The 17,884-nt window shown below is 47.8% G+C and overlaps 1 protein-coding gene across 1 annotated transcript; it reads right to left on the bottom strand.

Moving 5' to 3' along the window:
• Positions 1 to 3,091: 3,091 nt before the first annotated feature.
• LOC102147390 (CD48 antigen) lies at positions 3,092 to 17,734 on the bottom strand. The gene is made up of 6 exons (XM_023640951.2): positions 17,579 to 17,734; positions 11,895 to 12,278; positions 9,327 to 9,605; positions 7,342 to 7,476; positions 7,083 to 7,174; positions 3,092 to 6,823 (listed from the first exon to the last, which is right to left on the bottom strand). Exons 1-6 carry the CDS (start codon positions 17,649 to 17,651, stop codon positions 6,725 to 6,727), a joined length of 1,062 nt encoding a protein of 353 aa, XP_023496719.1. The 5' UTR covers positions 17,652 to 17,734; the 3' UTR covers positions 3,092 to 6,724.
• Between the last annotated feature and the right edge of the window lie 150 nt (positions 17,735 to 17,884).

Here is a 17,884-nt window from a genome sequence, read left to right as displayed (position 1 = left end):
ATCCAGCCCAGTTAGCAAGTGTGCCACTTACTACAAATTAATAAATCAGCATTCTGGTGGTGCCTATCAGTGTCTTTTGACATTTGTTGGCAAGATTTTGCATCTCCAAAGCAAATCACACAGATTCAACGGATGAAATGGGGCTTCTGGGCTCATGCTCAGGTTCTGTGTGTCAGAATCTGAACCCTGGTGAGCACATCAAAGTAATTGCAACCTGTGGGGTCTCGTCTTGCACTCACTCTTTCGCTCAACCAACATTTCCTGCACCTCATGCTGAACACACACCAAGAACCCTCTTGGAAGACAAACTTTCAGTCTCCTTGCCATGTATATTCCCATTTGAATTTAATGAAGCTTCTGTGTAGACCAAAGGTGTCAGTTCTCAACCCAGATCATACATCCAAATCAACTATTGGGTTTTTTAAAATAGAGATGATCCCCAGTTTGGGGATAGAGTCCAAGCTTCTGTTCTTAGAATCTCTCCAGTTGACCTGATGAACAGCCAGGTTGTCAGCTGGGTCAGGAGGAGTGTCAATTTGAATCAATTAGACCAAAATTTTCACTTTGCCTGTACTGTGTAGACAGATCCAGAGATATCTGGGGTTATTTCATAAAGATTCTGAAGCTATCAATTCAACACAAAAGAAAGTGAAAATGAGCATAAATACTTTAACGACTTTCTAAGATGATAAGCTTCTTGTTGGCATATAGGTGGCGTTATCTGTCTGAAACACAGCTCTGCTCATGTCACTACTCTGCTCAAAAACGTTAATAAATAATCTTTTTCTGATAAGTGCTATAGAGAATCTGATGATACAGAAAAAGAGACAGGTTCCAGAATATAACTACTGTTAACTTCTTGACGTGTCAGTTTTAGACTTCCTTTATGCTGACATAAACATACGTTTGTATATATTTATAATACAGGATAATACTATACACACTGTCCCATAACTCTTTTAATATTCCAGGGGCAATTTCCCACTTAAATATATAAAGACGCTAAGTGCGCACATTCTGCTTTGATGGCCTGGGGTTCGCGGGTTTGGATCCTGGGTGTGGACATGGCACTGCTTGGCAAGCCATGCTGTGGCAGGCGTCCCACATATAAAGTAGAGGAGGATGGGCATGGATGTTAGCTCAGGGCCAGGCTTCCTCAGCAAAAAGAGGAGGATTGGCAGCAGTTAGCTCAGGGCTAATCTTCCTCAAAAAATATATATATATAAAGATGCAATTTATCCTTCTTATTACGTCTATAGTACTCCATCATGCAGACAGACTACACCTTATTTAACCAATGTACAGCTGTCAAGATCGGGGCCTTTAGAATCCAACTCCAGAATTTAATCCCAGCTCTGCCACTTCCTAGTTATGTGACCTGGAGTAAGTTCATTAACATATCAGTGTTGCATTTTCCTGGGAAGAATAATGGTATTTGCATAATAGGATTTGCAGTTTACACTTTGAGGCCTCCCTTCCCATTGTCTTTAAACTACAGCCTAGATTAAATGCCCCGAGTCACAGCCTTTTGAAGAACAATGAGGAAAAATAGAGCTTGTAGGAGTGAGGATGACGCCTGGAGGAGTGGGCAGCTTTAAATAGGGAGGTCAGTGGAGACCCTATGGAGAAGATAAAGTTTGTACAAAGACCTGAAGGAGGTCAGGAAGTGAGACAGGCAGACAGCTGGGGGAAGAGAATTCTAGGCAGAGCAAAGGCCCTGAGGCAGGAACATGCATGGTGCATTGAAGGAAGGACAAAAAGCCCAGTGTCCTAGAGTGAATTAAGGGAGGAGGGGAGCAAGAGAGATCAGGTCAGATGGTACAGGACCTTGCAGAGAAAGGGGATCCATGGGAAGTTCTGAGCTAAGGAGTAATGTGATGCAACTTTGGTTTTGAAAAGATCACTCTGGGTGACTTTTTGAAAACAAGCATTAAAGAGTTAAGACAAAAGTAGGGAGACTGAAGCTACTGCAATAATCCAGTTGAGAAATGATGGTTCTATTGGACCAGGAAGGAAGTAAGAGATTATGAATATATATATATATATATATATATGAAAAAATTTAAATATATATGTTGAATGAAAAGATAACAGTATTTGCTGACAGAGTGTAGGGTATGAGAAAAAGAGTGATGACACCAATGCTTTGGGATGGGAAACTGTATGGGCAGCACATTTGGGGAGTTTGAATTTAGACGTGTGAAGCTGGAGACGCCTGTTATATAGCCAAGTGGAGATGGCCAGTAAACAGTTGGAAATTTATAATGTGGAGTCTAGGGGAGGGATCACATCTGTGAGTCCCTTTTGCCACATAAAGTCATAAAGTCACAGGTTCTAGAGATTAGTGTGTGGCCATAACATCATAGAGAATGAGTGTAGGCAGTAAAGAGACGTGGTCTGAGTGGTCTGGGTATGAACACTGGGAAATTCCAAAACTTACAAGTTGGAGAGATTGAAAAGAAATTGATAAAGGAAACTAAGGAGCAACTACTGAGGAGGAGGAAAAGAATGATAAGTGGGGAATGCAAGGTGAAGACAGTGTTTCAAGGAAGTGTAGGTCCATTGCTGCTGAGAGGTCACGGGAGATGAAGATTGAGAATCTACCACTGGATTCAACAACCTGGAGTTTCCCGATAACCTGGACAAGAGCAGATTCAATGGAGTGGTGGGGTCATGCATGAAAAGAGAGAATTTGAGAAAGAGATTTCTTCAAATAAGTATACAAATGGTCAATACGCACAGGAAAAGATGTTCAACATCATTAATAAAGAAATACAACTCATAACCACAATGAAATACAACTTCACCCACATTAGGATGGCTACAATCAAAAAATATTAAGAGTTGGAGAGGATGTGGAGAAATCCTCATAGATTGTTGGCTCAAACATAAAAGGGTGCAGCTGCAAGTGGAAGATAGGAATAAAAGAATGAGAGGAGGATGGAATACAAGTAGCATTATGAAGGATATCCCAATGGAAGACAGGAACTGGTTGGATGTCTGTCATGAGTGTGTAAGGGAGGAAGACATTTCCTCTACCCACTGTGGGTTCTTCTGGCCAGAGAACGAGTTAAATTCACATGAGACAGAATAACAGGAGAAAATTAAACACATAGATTTATAACTTGTATACATGGGAGAGGCTCAGGCAAACTGAGCAACTCGCCAAAATGGCTGAAGCCCCCACCTTAAATATCCTCCTCAGCTAGAGACAAAGGAGGATGTTGGCGGTGGGGGGAGTCAGTTACAGGAGGTTACCAGACAAGCACAATAAACAGGAATAAGATTATTATGCAGATTTAAGTCCTTGCCTTTGGCATTTGATAAGAATTTCCAGAGATAAGGTACTTCTTCCAGGTACAGACAGGGAGACACCTTTACAGATGGAGATTTCCTTTACAATGTAAATGTCTCTTACAAAGGGTAAGTAAATTCTACTTTTCAGTTGCTTTCCTGTCTGCAGTTTATTAAAAGTAACCAGCCTCAAATAATCCTCATGACAAAGAGATGTATCTTGGGGTGGCCAATTCCAGGACCCCACAACAGGAAAGAAGGTAACATGAGTAAAATGATCCCCTGTGGACCCAAATCATGCCTACGTCACTTACCATCTGGAGAATATGTGAGAGGTACTTAACGTCTCTGAATTTTATTTTTCCATCTGTACAATGGGGATTTCTGCCTCATAGAATTGTTGAAGGTCTAAATGAGAAATTTATTTAAAACCTGTTGAATGGAGTTATGAAGAATAATGTGAAAGGGAGCTGGTCTGAAGATGGGGATGCTAAAGTCCACAACACACATTGTATGACAGGAAATTACTCCCAAAAGCCTCAAGAGAGAGAGGCATCTCTTCATCTCGTCAGTTCCAGAGTACGAGGTCACTCATTCCATGTCTCCTGCCCACCAAGGCCCCAATGTCCACTTAAGTGACACTTTTTCTTTCAACCACCAACTGCTCTATCCATTACCAGGATGAGCTCATCCCAAGTTGGGGCACCTGAGTTAAAAGACCAGGGTCCTTGAGAGAGGAACAAATGGAGGATATTCCCATTGGAATATTCCAGGATTCCAAGTTCTTCAGTGACCATACGGTAAAGGGTAAGATGTGAATGCTGGAATCATCCAGTGTTGGATTTAAGGCTTTGCTCTGCCATCAACTGGTTTGGGACATTAGTTATGTGTCCTGAAAAATGGGGATAATAATACCTACCTTAAAGAGTTCTTGAAAGAACTAGAAGAAATAATATTTGTAAAATGCCTGTAACAAAAATGCCAGCCCTGGTGGTCTAGTGGTTAAGATTCAACGCTCTCACTACCACAGTTCAGGTTTGTTTTCCAATCAGGCAACCACAACACCTATCTGTCGGTTGTCATATTGTGGCAGGTGCATGTTGCTGTGATGCTAAAAGCTAGGCCACTAGTATTTCAAATTGCAGCAAGGTCACCCACGGTGAGCAAGTTTCAGTGAGTCTTCCAGACTAACACAGACTAGGAAGGACCTGGCCACCCATTCACCAAAAAAATGGCCATGAAAATCCTATGAAGAGCAGTGGAGCATTGCCTGATACAGCACCACAAGTTCAGAGGATGGTGCAAAAAAGACCAGGCAGAGATCCACTCTGCCGTACACGAGGCCTCTAGGAGTCAGAATTGGTTCAGTGGCACTAACAACAAAGGACAAAACCTGGTTCATTACAGGCTTTGAAAGCCCTGCCCCCTTCCATTTTTTTTTTTAATTCCCTGCTTTGGTGGGATGTGAAGAGTCAATGGGTGGTCACTGCTCCTGGGCTGATGGGAGTTGACATCCAGCCACAACCAGTCACCTGGGGTGCCAGTGAGGTGATATAATCTTTTTCTCTCAGATTTCTGCTCAGCCTGAGGGAAAAGAGGTCAGAAACAGCCTTATTATGGATCCCCCTACTCCTCCCTTATCCATGCGCCATCCAGCAGGCTCCTATCATTGCTTCATAATGCTCAAGCCTGTAGCTCAGAACTTTGCTTTGAGGTCAGGGATGAAGCAGCTGAGCTGAGCTGACTGGGAGGAGAACCAAGAGATGCAGAAATCTAGGCCAGGAGATGAGATACCAGAGTTCACAGTACCAGTAAGTCTATCTCTGAGCCAAAATCTTGGATCCAAGGAAGGAGGCAGAGGCTTTGAGGAGGTGAGTACCCCCATGGAGGAGAGAAGCTCCCACACACCACAGTGCAGGCTGCATCAGGTCCTTAGGCAATGTGAGGCTGCAGGTGGGGTGAGGAAGTCCCCACTTCAGATCTCTGGACCAGGGAGAGTCATGAGAGCTCATCGGCAGGGTCATGGGAGGTCATCATTTCCATCCTTGCTTCCACGTGGACCCAGCACCAGAAAGACCTGCAGCAGCCTCTGTGCTCTTGGTCTCAGTCTGCTGAGCCCCTGTGGGAGGAAGGGTGGCCCAGACCCTTCACATAGAGAGGTGCTTGTCTTCTTGGTCCTGGTCTCCTTCAGCCCTGACACCCTCCTGGGGGAGTCCCAGGTTAGTCCAGCAGAGAGGACTCATGTCTAATCCAGGACAGACTGTGGCCATGGCTTTAGTTATGTCCAAGGCATTGGAAAAAGTCAGACATGGGAAAGACCATTTCCAAACCAAGGACCAGCTAGGATCCATGGAACACGTGACTTGGAAGGAGGCTTCAGGCAGGATGGTAGTATTTCAACAGACAGGGATGGGAGCAAGGAACAGGGAGAGGGAACTGTCATTCTAGACATAGGGAAGTGAGTGAGCAAAGAGGGGCTGACCTAGGGTCTCAGGCCAGCATGGTTGTGCGGGGCTGAGGGTCAGCAGAAGAGTCTGGAGATGGCTGGTCCCACAAGCTTCACATGCCACAACAGCCCCACCAAGGAGGGCGGGAGGACACTGCACATCCATTCTAACCACCAAGTGCCCCTATCCAAGGTAGGAGAAGAGTTAAGGCTGTTTTCCTAAGAGGGCAACTCCCAACTTTGGGCCTCTGGAGTGATTTTCTGAGAAACAGAAGAATTCAAAGGGCCTGAAACAGTACCAATTCCTCTTCCCACTCCACAGGAAAGTGGGTTTGGGACCCATGGGCTGACGCTGAGGCCAAGGACCAGGTTAGCACAGGTGGCCAAGAACAAGGGCTCTGGCCAGTATGTAACATACACTAGACACTCTCCCCAACACACACACTCACTGCCCAACACCCCCAAAGGAGCCCTCCACAAGGTGCAAAGGAAGCCTCAGGCCAGTCCCTTTGTGGGCTCCCACCCACCCGTGCTGCTTCCATTAATCCCGAACTCAGCATCCAGCACCGAGGGCCTCACTGCCTCCTTTGTGGCGTGGTCAACACGTCTACACAGTCCCCACACTTGTGCTCATGTTCTCAGAAAGACACACAGCAGAGGTTGTGGGGATTAACACAAGCACAATCAGGAGGGTCTCCTTTGGGGAATCTTCAGGAGGAGAGGGGTCAGGAGCCGACTCAATGACAGGGAAAGAGCACTTGTCCTGCAGGAGTGAGGGTCCTGAGTGGGAGGGCAGCTTAGGGAGGTGTCAGAGGACATGACAGGGCTACGCATGCCTAGGGAGTTGAAGACATGAGGGTCAGAGCAATGTGGACCAGAAGCAGCTGGAGCTGGACCAGAGCTGGAAGAGGCAGGTGTCTGCAGGGATCAAGCTCAGTGTGGAGGTGTCCTAGGAATGCTGATTCTCCTGTTTTCTCTTTATCTTCATGGCCTGGCCTGGCCTGGCTTCTGAACCTCACTGTAGACAGCAGTGAGATCTTCCTTTTCTTGTAGACGTCGTTCCCTCATACGTTCCCTCATACCCTAGGAATGTAAGACAGAAGATTCAGAGAACAGCTGTGGGATAGAGAGGTCCCAGAGGGACCCACATGGAACCAATGCCACTGACATGAACTGCATGGGAACTCCCGCAGAGTACCCAGCAATACACTGGCCCCAGTTGTAAATTTTCTTAGTAAATACCAGTGACTATCAGGAAGGAGTTAGAGACAGAAGGGCCAGAAATTCTCAGACTCAGCCAGAGGGTGGGAGAGCCCAAGTGGGCACTGCTCCCAGCTCTCACCTTGTCCCTGCCCCCTCGAGACTCCTGCAGGCTCAGCTCTGCATACTGGATGTCATCATCCTGGTTCCTGTGTTCCTCCTGCAGTCCTGCACCTGAGTCACACATAGATTGGAGCTGGAATCTGGGCCTTGGAAACCTGTACCCTCCCCCACTGCTATGAAGCTCAAGGGCATTCCCTGAGCAGCAAAATGCAGGAGGAAGGGAGCCAGGGGTCAAGTGGGGCAGGGGAGGTATGTGGGCCAGAAAGAAGTTAACCTGCCTCTTCCAATCTCCATCTTCTTCTTCTTCTCATGTGTCTTCCAAAGGTACAGTCCAACACCGAGGATCAATGGCACAGCCACGATGGGTCCTAGGATGGCTTTGAGGGTGCCTGTTGAGGCCTGTCCCTGTGAATCTGTTCCCCTCAAGCAGAAAGAATGAAGAAGGTTAAGGCAAGAGAGAACTTAGATACACATTGCTAAGAAGTGATAGAGAGAGCAGGTAGAGAAGTCTGAGGGTCCTGGATCAGAAGCTGAAGAGGCAGGAGCACAGAGATTCATTCATTCAACCAGTTCCTGAGCTCCTGCTTGCTACCTGGGATACTGAGATGGACAAGACTTGGTCCACGCCCTTGGAGCTCATCACCCAGCAGGGAAGACTGAGAGAATAACAAAGTCTGCCAGCCAGAGGGATCGCAGTGCAATAGCAGTTTACACCTTGTACACAGGTCTTCAGGGAAGGCTTCCCAGAGGAGGTGATGGGTAACCTGAGTCTTGAGGGAGGAATAGGAGTTTACCAAATATTCATCATTCCAGGAGGGAGGAGCACATGTTAAGGATATGACTGTGTCCAAAAGCCAGCCCCTGGGAGTCCCCAGCACCCCGCTGGGGCAGGCAGAAGAGAACAGGGCAGGAAGGAGCTGGGCAAGAAAGTTCATAGAGAGGCAGGACTCTGCTCTCAGAGGGTCTAGTGGGTCACGCTGAGTGTTGAACTTTATCTGAGGGTCCTGCACAGGGGTGAGGGGAGGGTCACAGGGGGTTTTATGTGATGCTGACACATCAGATCCCTCCAGAAGCTCATGGAGGGTAGTTTAGAGGGGCAAGGCTGCACTCAGGGGTACCAGGTCATCCGTTCATTCAATGGGACACTGTGAACAAACTGGGCCAGAAGCTGTGCTTGGCACAGGGATTCAGAGGAGAAGAAGACAGGGCCCTGCCCTCAAGGTGCTCCAGGCTCTGGAGGAGACAGGTACAATACAGAGCAGTACCGCTCAGTGGGGGGCCAGGGACCCTCCTTAAAGGTGAGCCTGAGGGCAGGATGGCTAAAGGCCCTGGGCAAAATGAGAATGAGGAGCCCTGTGTTCAAAGATTGTTAGAAATTTCAAGATGACCACTGGAGAGCTTTAAAACCAGCACACAGCTCTGTGTGGCAACATGGGACACATGCTACTGCAGTCACCCGTGCCTGAGGGAAATCCTTCAATAAGAATAATGCAAGAGGGGCCGGCCCAGTAGCTCAGGAGCTAAGTTCACACGTTCCGATTCTCAGCGGCCCACTGTTCGCCGGTTCAGACCCTGGGTGCGGACGTGACACCGCTTGGCAAAAAACCATGCTGTGGTAGGCGTCCCACATATAAAAAACTGGAGGAAGATGGGCATGGATGTTAGCTCAGGGCCAGTCTTCCTTGGCAAAAAGAGGGGGATTCGCAGTAGTTAGCTCAGGGCTGATCTTCCTCAAAAAAAAAAAAAAAAAAAAAAAAGAATAAGGCAAGAAATGAAGAAAAAGATAGGAGGAATGATGGTAGAGGAAACAGTACATCCAGAGGCTCTAACTTTGCAGAAGGCATTTGGGACTCCAAGCAAGCAGGTTGGTGTGAGTGTCAGTGACCAAAACATGGGCACAGGAGCGTCAGAGCCCTGAATCCTACAGGCAGTCCCTGGAGGTCAAACCATTCAGGCGACACAGACAAGTGACACAATCCAGATTCTTTCCCAAAGACCATTCTGCATTCCCTGTGGAGGACGGGTGGGGTGGGAGAGGTACTGGACAGCTGCTGACCACCAGCAGGGGCAAGAGGTGAGAGGCAGAGATGTGAGAGTCATTTAAGAGCAGAAACAAGTTGGATGTGCCTCCCAGACTCCTGTAGGGGGTGACCAGGTTGGGGTGGTGCTGATAAACATGGTGGGGAGAAAAACTCAGAATCCTCAGACCCCAGAGCTCCCTGAGCTATGACAGTGCCCCTCTCCTCTGGCATGTTGTACTCACCATGGGCACAGACCTTCCCAAGGGATGAGGTGACAGTTTTCCGGTCCTTGGAGTTGCTGACCACGCAGGTGAGGCTGGCATTGTGCTGGCTCAGAGGCAGGCTCACAGCCAGGGTCCAGGAGTTGCGGGCTGGTTCCAGCTCCCTTGGGAGGTCCTTGCTTTCCCAGGTCACGTTCAGGTCCTCTGTGACCCCTGCAGCCCTGCACTCCAGGGTGATGTTGCACCAGCCTGGTGTGGTGGACACTGACTGGACCTGGATCTGGGGAAGGGGCACAGGCTCTGGGGTGAAAGGAACAAGAGAATGGAGCCTCATGTGAGTGGAAAACACTACAATTTGCACATTCTTGTCCACTATCTCACTGAAGCTCTGTCTTCCTCCCTCTAGGAAGGGGAGACATTTTATAGATGAAATAGAATTTACCCAAAGCTAAATATGTTGCAAGAGACAAGAAGGAAGGGAGCCACTGAGTTAAGCCTTATGTGGCTGCACTAGACTGAGAAAGTCTTAAAATCTCCCACAAGAAAATAAAGCCAGCACTCCACCACCCAAGGCCCACTATTTTTAGAAATTGGGTCTTTCCCAGAAGGAGAAGAATTGGAATGAAGGACGTGTCCTGGTCCAGGGCTCTCACTCTGCTTCTCCTGCTGAGAGGGTGCCTGGACTGCACAGCCCACGGTGAAGAAGGACATCTGGCCAGCTCTGGGAGTCCTGAGAAAGGCCCCATGCACCCCAAAGTGGAGAGATGTGGGAGATGCAGTGGTTATGACTATGGATGACACCCCCAAGTGAGACTAGAACATGCCACTGAACTTGTGGTACACAGAGGAGGGGAAGTGAGAGGTTTTCCAGACATCATAGAAATCCCATGGAGACCTAAAGTTGTCAAAGCCACTCTCCATAGCAGGATATTTCTCTATGGAGAGAAATGTAGGGAAAGAAAGAGGTGCTAAATGAGGTCTTCAGAAGTGTGGCAGACTGGAATTTCTCCTACGTCTATGGAAGCTCTTAGGGCTGGATTTTGTGAGCGAGGCTGGCGTCGGGCAGGGGCTGAGGAAGAGCAGAGAGAATAGGGAGGATGAACTACATGTGATTTCTGAATTACGGCAGGCAGAACAGTGCCCCCGCCCAAAGATGTCCACATCCTACTCCTCAGGACCTGTGAATATGTTAGGTTAATGGCAAAGGGGAATTGAGGTAATAGATAGAATTAAGGTTGCTGATCAGCTGACATTAAAATAGGGAGATTATTCTGGATTATCTGGATGGGACCTATGTAATCACAAGGGTTCTTAAAAGTAGAAGGAAGGAGAGACATCAGAGGAATGCAGTGTGAGGAGGACTCGTCCCACCGTTGCTGTCTTTGAAGACAGAGGAATGTGGCCAAGAGCTAGGAATGCAGGCAGCCACCAGGAGGTGGAAAAGACAAGAAAATGTTTTTTCCCGTGGCTCCTGCAGAAAGGAACACAGCCCTGCCAACACCTTCACTTTAGTCCAGTGAGACCCTGTCTGACTCCTGACCTACACACAACAGAGTAAGGGAACACAGTTGTGTGGATTTAGCCCGCTACGTTTGTAGTACAGCCGTCCCTCCTCATCCACGGTTACACTTTCCCAGGTTTCCGTTAGCCACGGTCAACCACACACCAAAAACATTAAATGAGAAATTCCAGAAATAAAGTTGTCATGTTTTAAATTGCATAGTTTTCTGAGTAATGTGTTGAAGTCTCACGGCATCCCACTCCATCCTGCCTGGGACGTGAATCATCACTGTCCAGTGTGTCCACACTGTATACACTACCCATCCGTGAGTCACTTAGTAGCCAGCTGGGTTATCAGATCTACCGTGATGGTGTCTCAGTGCTTGTGTTCAAGTAACCTTCATTTTAATTAATGATGATCCCAAAGATCAACAGTAGTGATGCTCGGATATGCCAAAGAGAAGCCATAAAGTGATTCTTTTAAGTGAAAAGGTGACAGTTCTTGACTTAATGAAGAAAGAAAAAAATCATATGCCGAGGGTTGTGAAGATCTATGGTAACTTTTATTGCAATATAGTGTTAGCATCGTTCTATTTTGTTATTAGTTACTGTTCATCTCTTACTGTGCCTAATTTATAAATGAAGCTTTAGCATAGGTATGTGTGTATAGGAAAAGCATACTATATATACGGTTCGGTACTATCCATGGTTTCAAGCATCCACTGGAAGTCTTGGAATGTATCCTCTACATATAAGGGGGGCCACTATAATTTGTTATAGCAGGAATAGAAAACTGATACATGAATTAAGTCAACCGAGTCCTCTAAAGAACAAAGTGTTATCGCAAAAATTCCATTTCCCCCATAATTCTATTTTTGTCTCCCAAAACACTGAAGTGATTCTTTCCCTGGTGTGAATCTCAGCTCTGCTCTCCATTTGTGCTGAACCCACTTACCCTAATTTCAAGGGAGAAAATAGAGCCTGAAGGCTGCCGTCAGGAAGGAGTCCTGCAAAATGGTGCCCACGCGACACTCCTAGGCACAAAAGAAGGTCATAGCCATGGGATTGAGGTGGGGGGGTGTCACGTACCATAGACAGTGAGGTAGAAAATCTGGTGAGATTCCATTCCCCCAGTTAAGATGACGTGAGCCTGGTACTGCCCACTGTCCTCACGGGTCAAGTTCTCAATCCTCAGGGACGTCATATTGGGCACATAGACCCTCTGCATGTACTTGTCCTGTAGGTTGACCCAGGTTGGAGTCTCTTCTGACCTGTTACGGACTTTCAGCATGACTGTGTATTTAATGGCAGGGCCAAAGGCCCAAACGATCTCCTCCAGCTCAGTTCCTGACTCCTTGGTCACATGAAACCACACAGAACCTCCTCGGATCCCCTTCAGAGAAACGTAGGATCCAGAATCGTGACCTCCAGCATCATGTGCTCCAGGACTCTTGACCCCAGTGCTGCAGACATCTAGGGCATTGGAAACAGGAACATGAGTGTTTTTTGAACAAGAATAATAGAGAGAACCACAGAACCCATCTTTTTTTGTGTATGTGTGGTAAAGAAGATTGGCCCTGAGCTAACATCTATGCCCATCTTGCTCTATTTTGTATGTGGGATGCTGCCACAGCATGGTTTGATGAGCAATGCATATGTCCGCACCAAGGCTCTGAACCCGTGAACCCTTGGATCCAAAGCGGAGTGCACAAACTTAAGCACTATGCCAGCAGGCTAAAAAGAGAACCCATCTTTTTAATGAAATCCATCCAATATACTCCCTTGATTCCTGGAAGGCAGCCTAGTACAATGAATTTGAAGCAACTCTTAATCAAGTCCTGGTTCCAGTGGAGTATAACCTTGAACAGGTTACTTAAACACGCTAACCTGCAGGTTCCCTATCTGCGTCAAAATGATAGTGTGAATTAAATGAGCTCAGGGATCAAAAGCACCAGCACATTTTCTGACACATACCAAGAGGGTATCTGTAGGAGGCAGCTTCCAAGGTGGGTCCAAAGACCCCTCCCTCCTCATGCTTACACCCTTGGTAACCTAGCCCTGGAATGTGGTCTGACCTTGTGACTTGCTTCTAAGGAACAGGATACAGGAAAGGTGATGGGATGTCACCTAGCGATGTGAGCTTATACACGACTGTGACCCATCTTGCTCGCACTCTCTCTCTCCCTCAGTCTGATGAAGCCAGCTGCCATGTTGTCAGCTGCCCTGTGGAGAGGCCCACACAGCGAGGAACTGAGGGCAGCCTCCAGCCAGCAGCCATGGAGAAACTGAGGCCCTCAGTCCAACAGCCACAGGAACTGCATCCTATCAGCAATCACACGAGTGAGCTCGGAAGCAGAGTCTTCCCAGCTGAGCCTTGAGCTGACTGCAGCCCCCGCCAAGGCCTTGATTTCAGTCTCAGAGACCCTGAGCCAGAGAACCAGCTAAACCAGCCCTGGATCCTGACCCACAGAAGCTGTGAGGCTGTACATGGTATTGTTTTAAGGCACAAGTTTTCGAGTAACAGGTTACACAGCGATGGATAACTAATACAATAACAAGGTTGCTGTCCCTTCCCCTTCCTTCCAGGCAGTGTAGTAGTCAGGATGGGCTGGGCTGTGGTAACAAATAGTTACAGTGCCTCAGGGTCTTAGGAAAGGAGAGTTTATATCCTACACCACATGTCCCATAAGAGAGGGAGGGAGGGGGCCTGTCACACGTGGTGGAGGCTCCACCACCTTGTAGCTGCACTGCAGCGTCCTCACAGCCTCTCAGTCCCACCTCAGAGGATGTTTTATTGAAACGTGCTGAGAGGTCAGACTGGGTGATCCAGTACAACAGGTGGTCTAAAGCTTGGACTTCAGAGCCAGCGAGACTAAAGTTGACGCCAGGTCTCCATTTTTCTGGCTGTGTGGACTTGAGCTGTTATTGAACCTCTCGGCCTTCACTTTCTCATCTGTGAAATGGAAATGATGACAGTGCTCACCTCACAGAATTATTGTGGGGAGTTAAGAAGATAAAAGCTCTCAGCACAGTGTTCGATAACTCATCCATAAATGTGTTCCAGCTCACTACGATGATGATGATTCTTGACCAAGCCTACCTGGGATCAGAACCAGACATTCCCAGGTCCCAGGGTGGTGCCCTTTCCTCTCCCCTACCTGCCCCTTTAAGGGGTCTCCCCCTGGATACAGGGCTGGGCTTGACACCTGTGGGTGTAATCCCATAGGTGGCTGTAGGGAGTCAAAGTCCAGCCAGGGCCTTCTTGTTTACCAAAGGCCTCAGACTGAAAGGAAATTTATTGCTGTGTAGACAGCAGCTGGCTGCCATGGCCACTGTCAGCTTCTATGTTATCAGGTACCTGAAGACATCTGTGCTGCAAGGGAGAGTGGTAAAGATGGAGGAAGGACAGGCTACATGCTATCCTAAGCTTGGGTTGAAAAAATTACTATTATCAACTGCATTCGGTGGGGGCATTCTCCACTTTCTTTAGTGAGTTGCTTTATAATCTTAAAAGCATTATGTGTTCATAAAAACTATTACCTGGATTATGGAGTTGATTCAAGTAAAAGTTCCAAGAGCGTCTCCTTCCAAAGGTAAGCCCTGTTATTGATGTGTATCCTTCCAGACCTTTCTCTATGTAGCCACAAATGCCATAAACTCTGTAAACACGAGGCACCTGTTTGTACATTCATTCCAGCATCCTGATGGCCTGTGTGGGTGCGGTCTCAGACTCTCTTGGAACAGGCTGTGAAAGCCTCCTGGTTCCCTCATTAATTAATGAGTGAAATTAAAGTATTCTTTAACATCTCAGCCAATCATGGCATTCAGAGTTCATCACACATTGAAGTGTGCAATTTTGGACACAGCAACGGACACTAAGCATTAATGCTCTATCTAACCTGGTGCTCACTGGAACATCTTGTTCCAATGGGGAACTGCTCAGATGGACGAACTGACAGACAGCATTTCAATCTCCAGGGTGGCGGCTTCCTAAGGGATTTTCACAGTAATTCTGACCCAATTATGTTTGTCTGTTTCTCCCAGCGTTGGTAAGAGGGGGTCAGCACAGGGAAACAGAGAGAAAGAAGCTGATATTTTCTGCTCCACAGACAGAAACTGAGAAGCTCTGGCTGAGGTTCTCAGTCAGCTGCTTCTGAACAGAACAGCTGTAGCGAGCTTTCCTGAGCAGGGTTTGCAGACCAAGTTCCACACACTGGGGGAAGGAGATGATGTCCTTCCAGGTGGTCTGGAGACCCCCTCTCAGGAGCAGTTGACAGAAAAAACAGAGGGCCAGGTTGGATCCCATAGATAAGGCTTGAAGAGGATGATGCCGTCCCTTCTTGGAGGGCTGAGGAAGTGACCACAGGGACTGCCAGGGGTCTTCTCTTAAATGGTCCCCTAAACAGGCTCACCACCTGGCAGTCCCTGTCAGGCCACAAGAATAGGACAGGAGGGGATGAAGAGAGAGAGCAGCGGCCTTGAAGCAGCCACAGGAGAGTCCTGTCTGGGTGGACTCAGGAATCTCATCCCCGTAGAGGGGTTCTGCCCAGGCCCTCCTGTCACAGAAGAGGAGGCTCCCTGGTGGGTGACCTTGTCCTGGGTCATGCAGGGCAGAGTCAGACCTGGAGCCTTGGTCTCCTCTCTTCCCGCCCAGGGCTCCTCCCCTGCAGGAGCTGCCCACCAGCTCCCCCAGCCTTTCCCTGCCCTCCCCAGGGCTCCTCCCTACCAGCACTGCTGTCTGATCCCAGGATCTGAGCAGGTCCCGGAGTCTCACCCTCCAACTTCCCTCTCCTGGGAAAGGGAAGCAAGACTTAGAGGGGTAGCAGAGCAGGGGCCTCTGGCTAGGGGAGGGTTAAACTGCAGCCCAGCCAGATTCCCCACTTTCTAGAGAGGAGCGACCCAGGGAGAGAAGAGGCTCAGCCCTCAGGCTGCAGGGAGGATTGGCTCCAGAAGCTGCGTGGGGAGTACCAGCTGTGAGGGAGATGGAAGAAGACTTAGAAAGAGGAGGAAGGCAGCAAGAGCTCTCTGGGCCACAAAGGATCTAATCCTGAAGAAGAAAATCAAGCCTGGGGAGGGCATGATGGTAAACAGGATAGAGTTAAAATTCATTTAAATAATATAAAGTTTAACACTCAGAAATCACCATAAAATGTTATGCAGTTTTCTGACCCTTTCTCCTTTTTTTCTCCCAACACCCCCATCTCTCTCTGTCTCTCTTTCTATTTATATAATCTTACAACCCTAGGGACTTTGCAGAAAACTCTACATAATTTAACAGTCTTCTCCAGTTAAATAAAATTGAAGTGGAGAAAGCCGACATTTTACTGTTGACACTACGTTACCTAGTTAAAGGGGTCTAATGCAAAGCTCATCATGAATTCAAGACATCCTGTGTACAAACGCTCTGTAATCCACTAAACTTCATATAATTCCCTGCAACTTCGTATAGTGGCTGGGATATTAGAACAAAAAAATACAACCATGAAAGCTTTCACAGCCTTCACTTAAATTCCTAATTCAATGGTTGTTATTTTCCCACTATTTCTTTCTTTAATTACATTATATGTAAACATAAAATGTCCTATAAAGTCATAGATGAGATATCCGGCCGTCCTGAGCACAGCCTTCCTTTCAGTTCCCTTTTTGCTGAACCCTCCCCCTCTATACTTCCTCCTCCTCTGTCTCCTCCCCAAGTTCACCCTCCCTGAGAACCCACCTTAGCAATCTGCTGTTTCGTTTCACATTTTCTCCATTTATCAACAAGTAGGTACACAGACACCCTTAAATTTCGAGGTTCCTGTTCATTTACAAAATGAGAATTTCATGGTACTCAGTCTCCCGCATCTTGCTCCTGGAAATCCACACATCTGACCTCATGGAAATTGGAAATCCCACCCAGACAACGGATCATTTGTTTGTTTTTTCCTCCACATTGTTCCATGGTACAAATACTCCTCAATTTGTTCAATCATTCCCGAACTGCTGGGTACCTCCTTTCTTTCCAGAGTTTTTCTCTAAACCAGTGCTTTCAGTCTGGGGTCTCCAGGACCTGAGCAGCATTAGCAGTGTAGGGAGATGCAACCCACAGGCAGGAAAAAGGGTGTCCCCCCAGAGGATTCACTTTACCCAAAGATAAATCCTTAACATTTAAGATGAAAACTAACACTGTAGTAAAATGCAAAATTCACAAGTAATTTGAAGTTGAAGGTGAGACTCCCAGGGACTCTCTCCTTGGTGCTTGGAGCTGAGCCCCAAACCCAGGCGGGCACCGCTCGTTCACTCTCCTTTTGAAGAGGAGAAGCCCAAGAAGCCCAGACTACAGTTGATTCCTCCAGCTCAGATATGGTGGTGCCAAGTCAGCCCTCTCTTCTACACAACAGCTGCTGAAGCTGGCAGGTCCCCTCTGAGTTTCAGGCCAGGGCTGCCCGGTTCCTACCCACTCTGTCTCCAGGAGTAGCTTCTTTGTCTGTCTCCATCCCTCGTCCCTGGGGAGCTCCAGGCTCTCCCTGCTGGCTTCACTGTTATTGCAGCAGAAGTAGCCTTGCCTCTCTGTTAATGGTCCCCTTAAGGCAGCACTGCTGGGACCTCAGGGTTCCCAGCCTCCATGCAACCAAAAAGCCATTTGTTCTTTCTGTTCACCCATGGACAGTGCATTTGCTAAATTATAAGAGTTGTTTTGTCTTTTGTTCGCCAAAGACAGCAGAGAGGGGAGGGAGACCTTGCCCCCCTGCTCCACCCTGCTGCCCTCCCTCCCAGGAGCCCGGACCACTCACTGAGGAGGAGGCTGCTGAATCCCAGGAGCCAGGAGGCCCAGCAGAGGTGGGGGTCTTCTGAGCAGGGCCCCATCACAGGCTGCCTGCCAGCCTGTTCCGCTGCAGAGGAAGCATCTAGGAGGCAGAGACAAAAGCAGAGGGAAAGCTTCACTCAGACAAGCGGCTTATGCTCTTCCCTCCCCAGGGGCGGAGCAAAGTGTTAGTTCTGGATCGCAGCCCAGTAGTTAGAGTAACTCATTCAGCTCTTTCATATCATCCCTGGTATCTACAGTAAGATGTCAACCATAATTGCAGAACCAGTTATAA

The sequence above is a fragment of the Equus caballus genome, chromosome 5, assembly GCF_041296265.1.
Source record: "Equus caballus isolate H_3958 breed thoroughbred chromosome 5, TB-T2T, whole genome shotgun sequence".
In the NCBI taxonomy this organism is placed as follows: Eukaryota; Metazoa; Chordata; class Mammalia; order Perissodactyla; family Equidae; genus Equus; species Equus caballus.
This window is presented reverse-complemented; position numbering and strand designations above follow the sequence as displayed.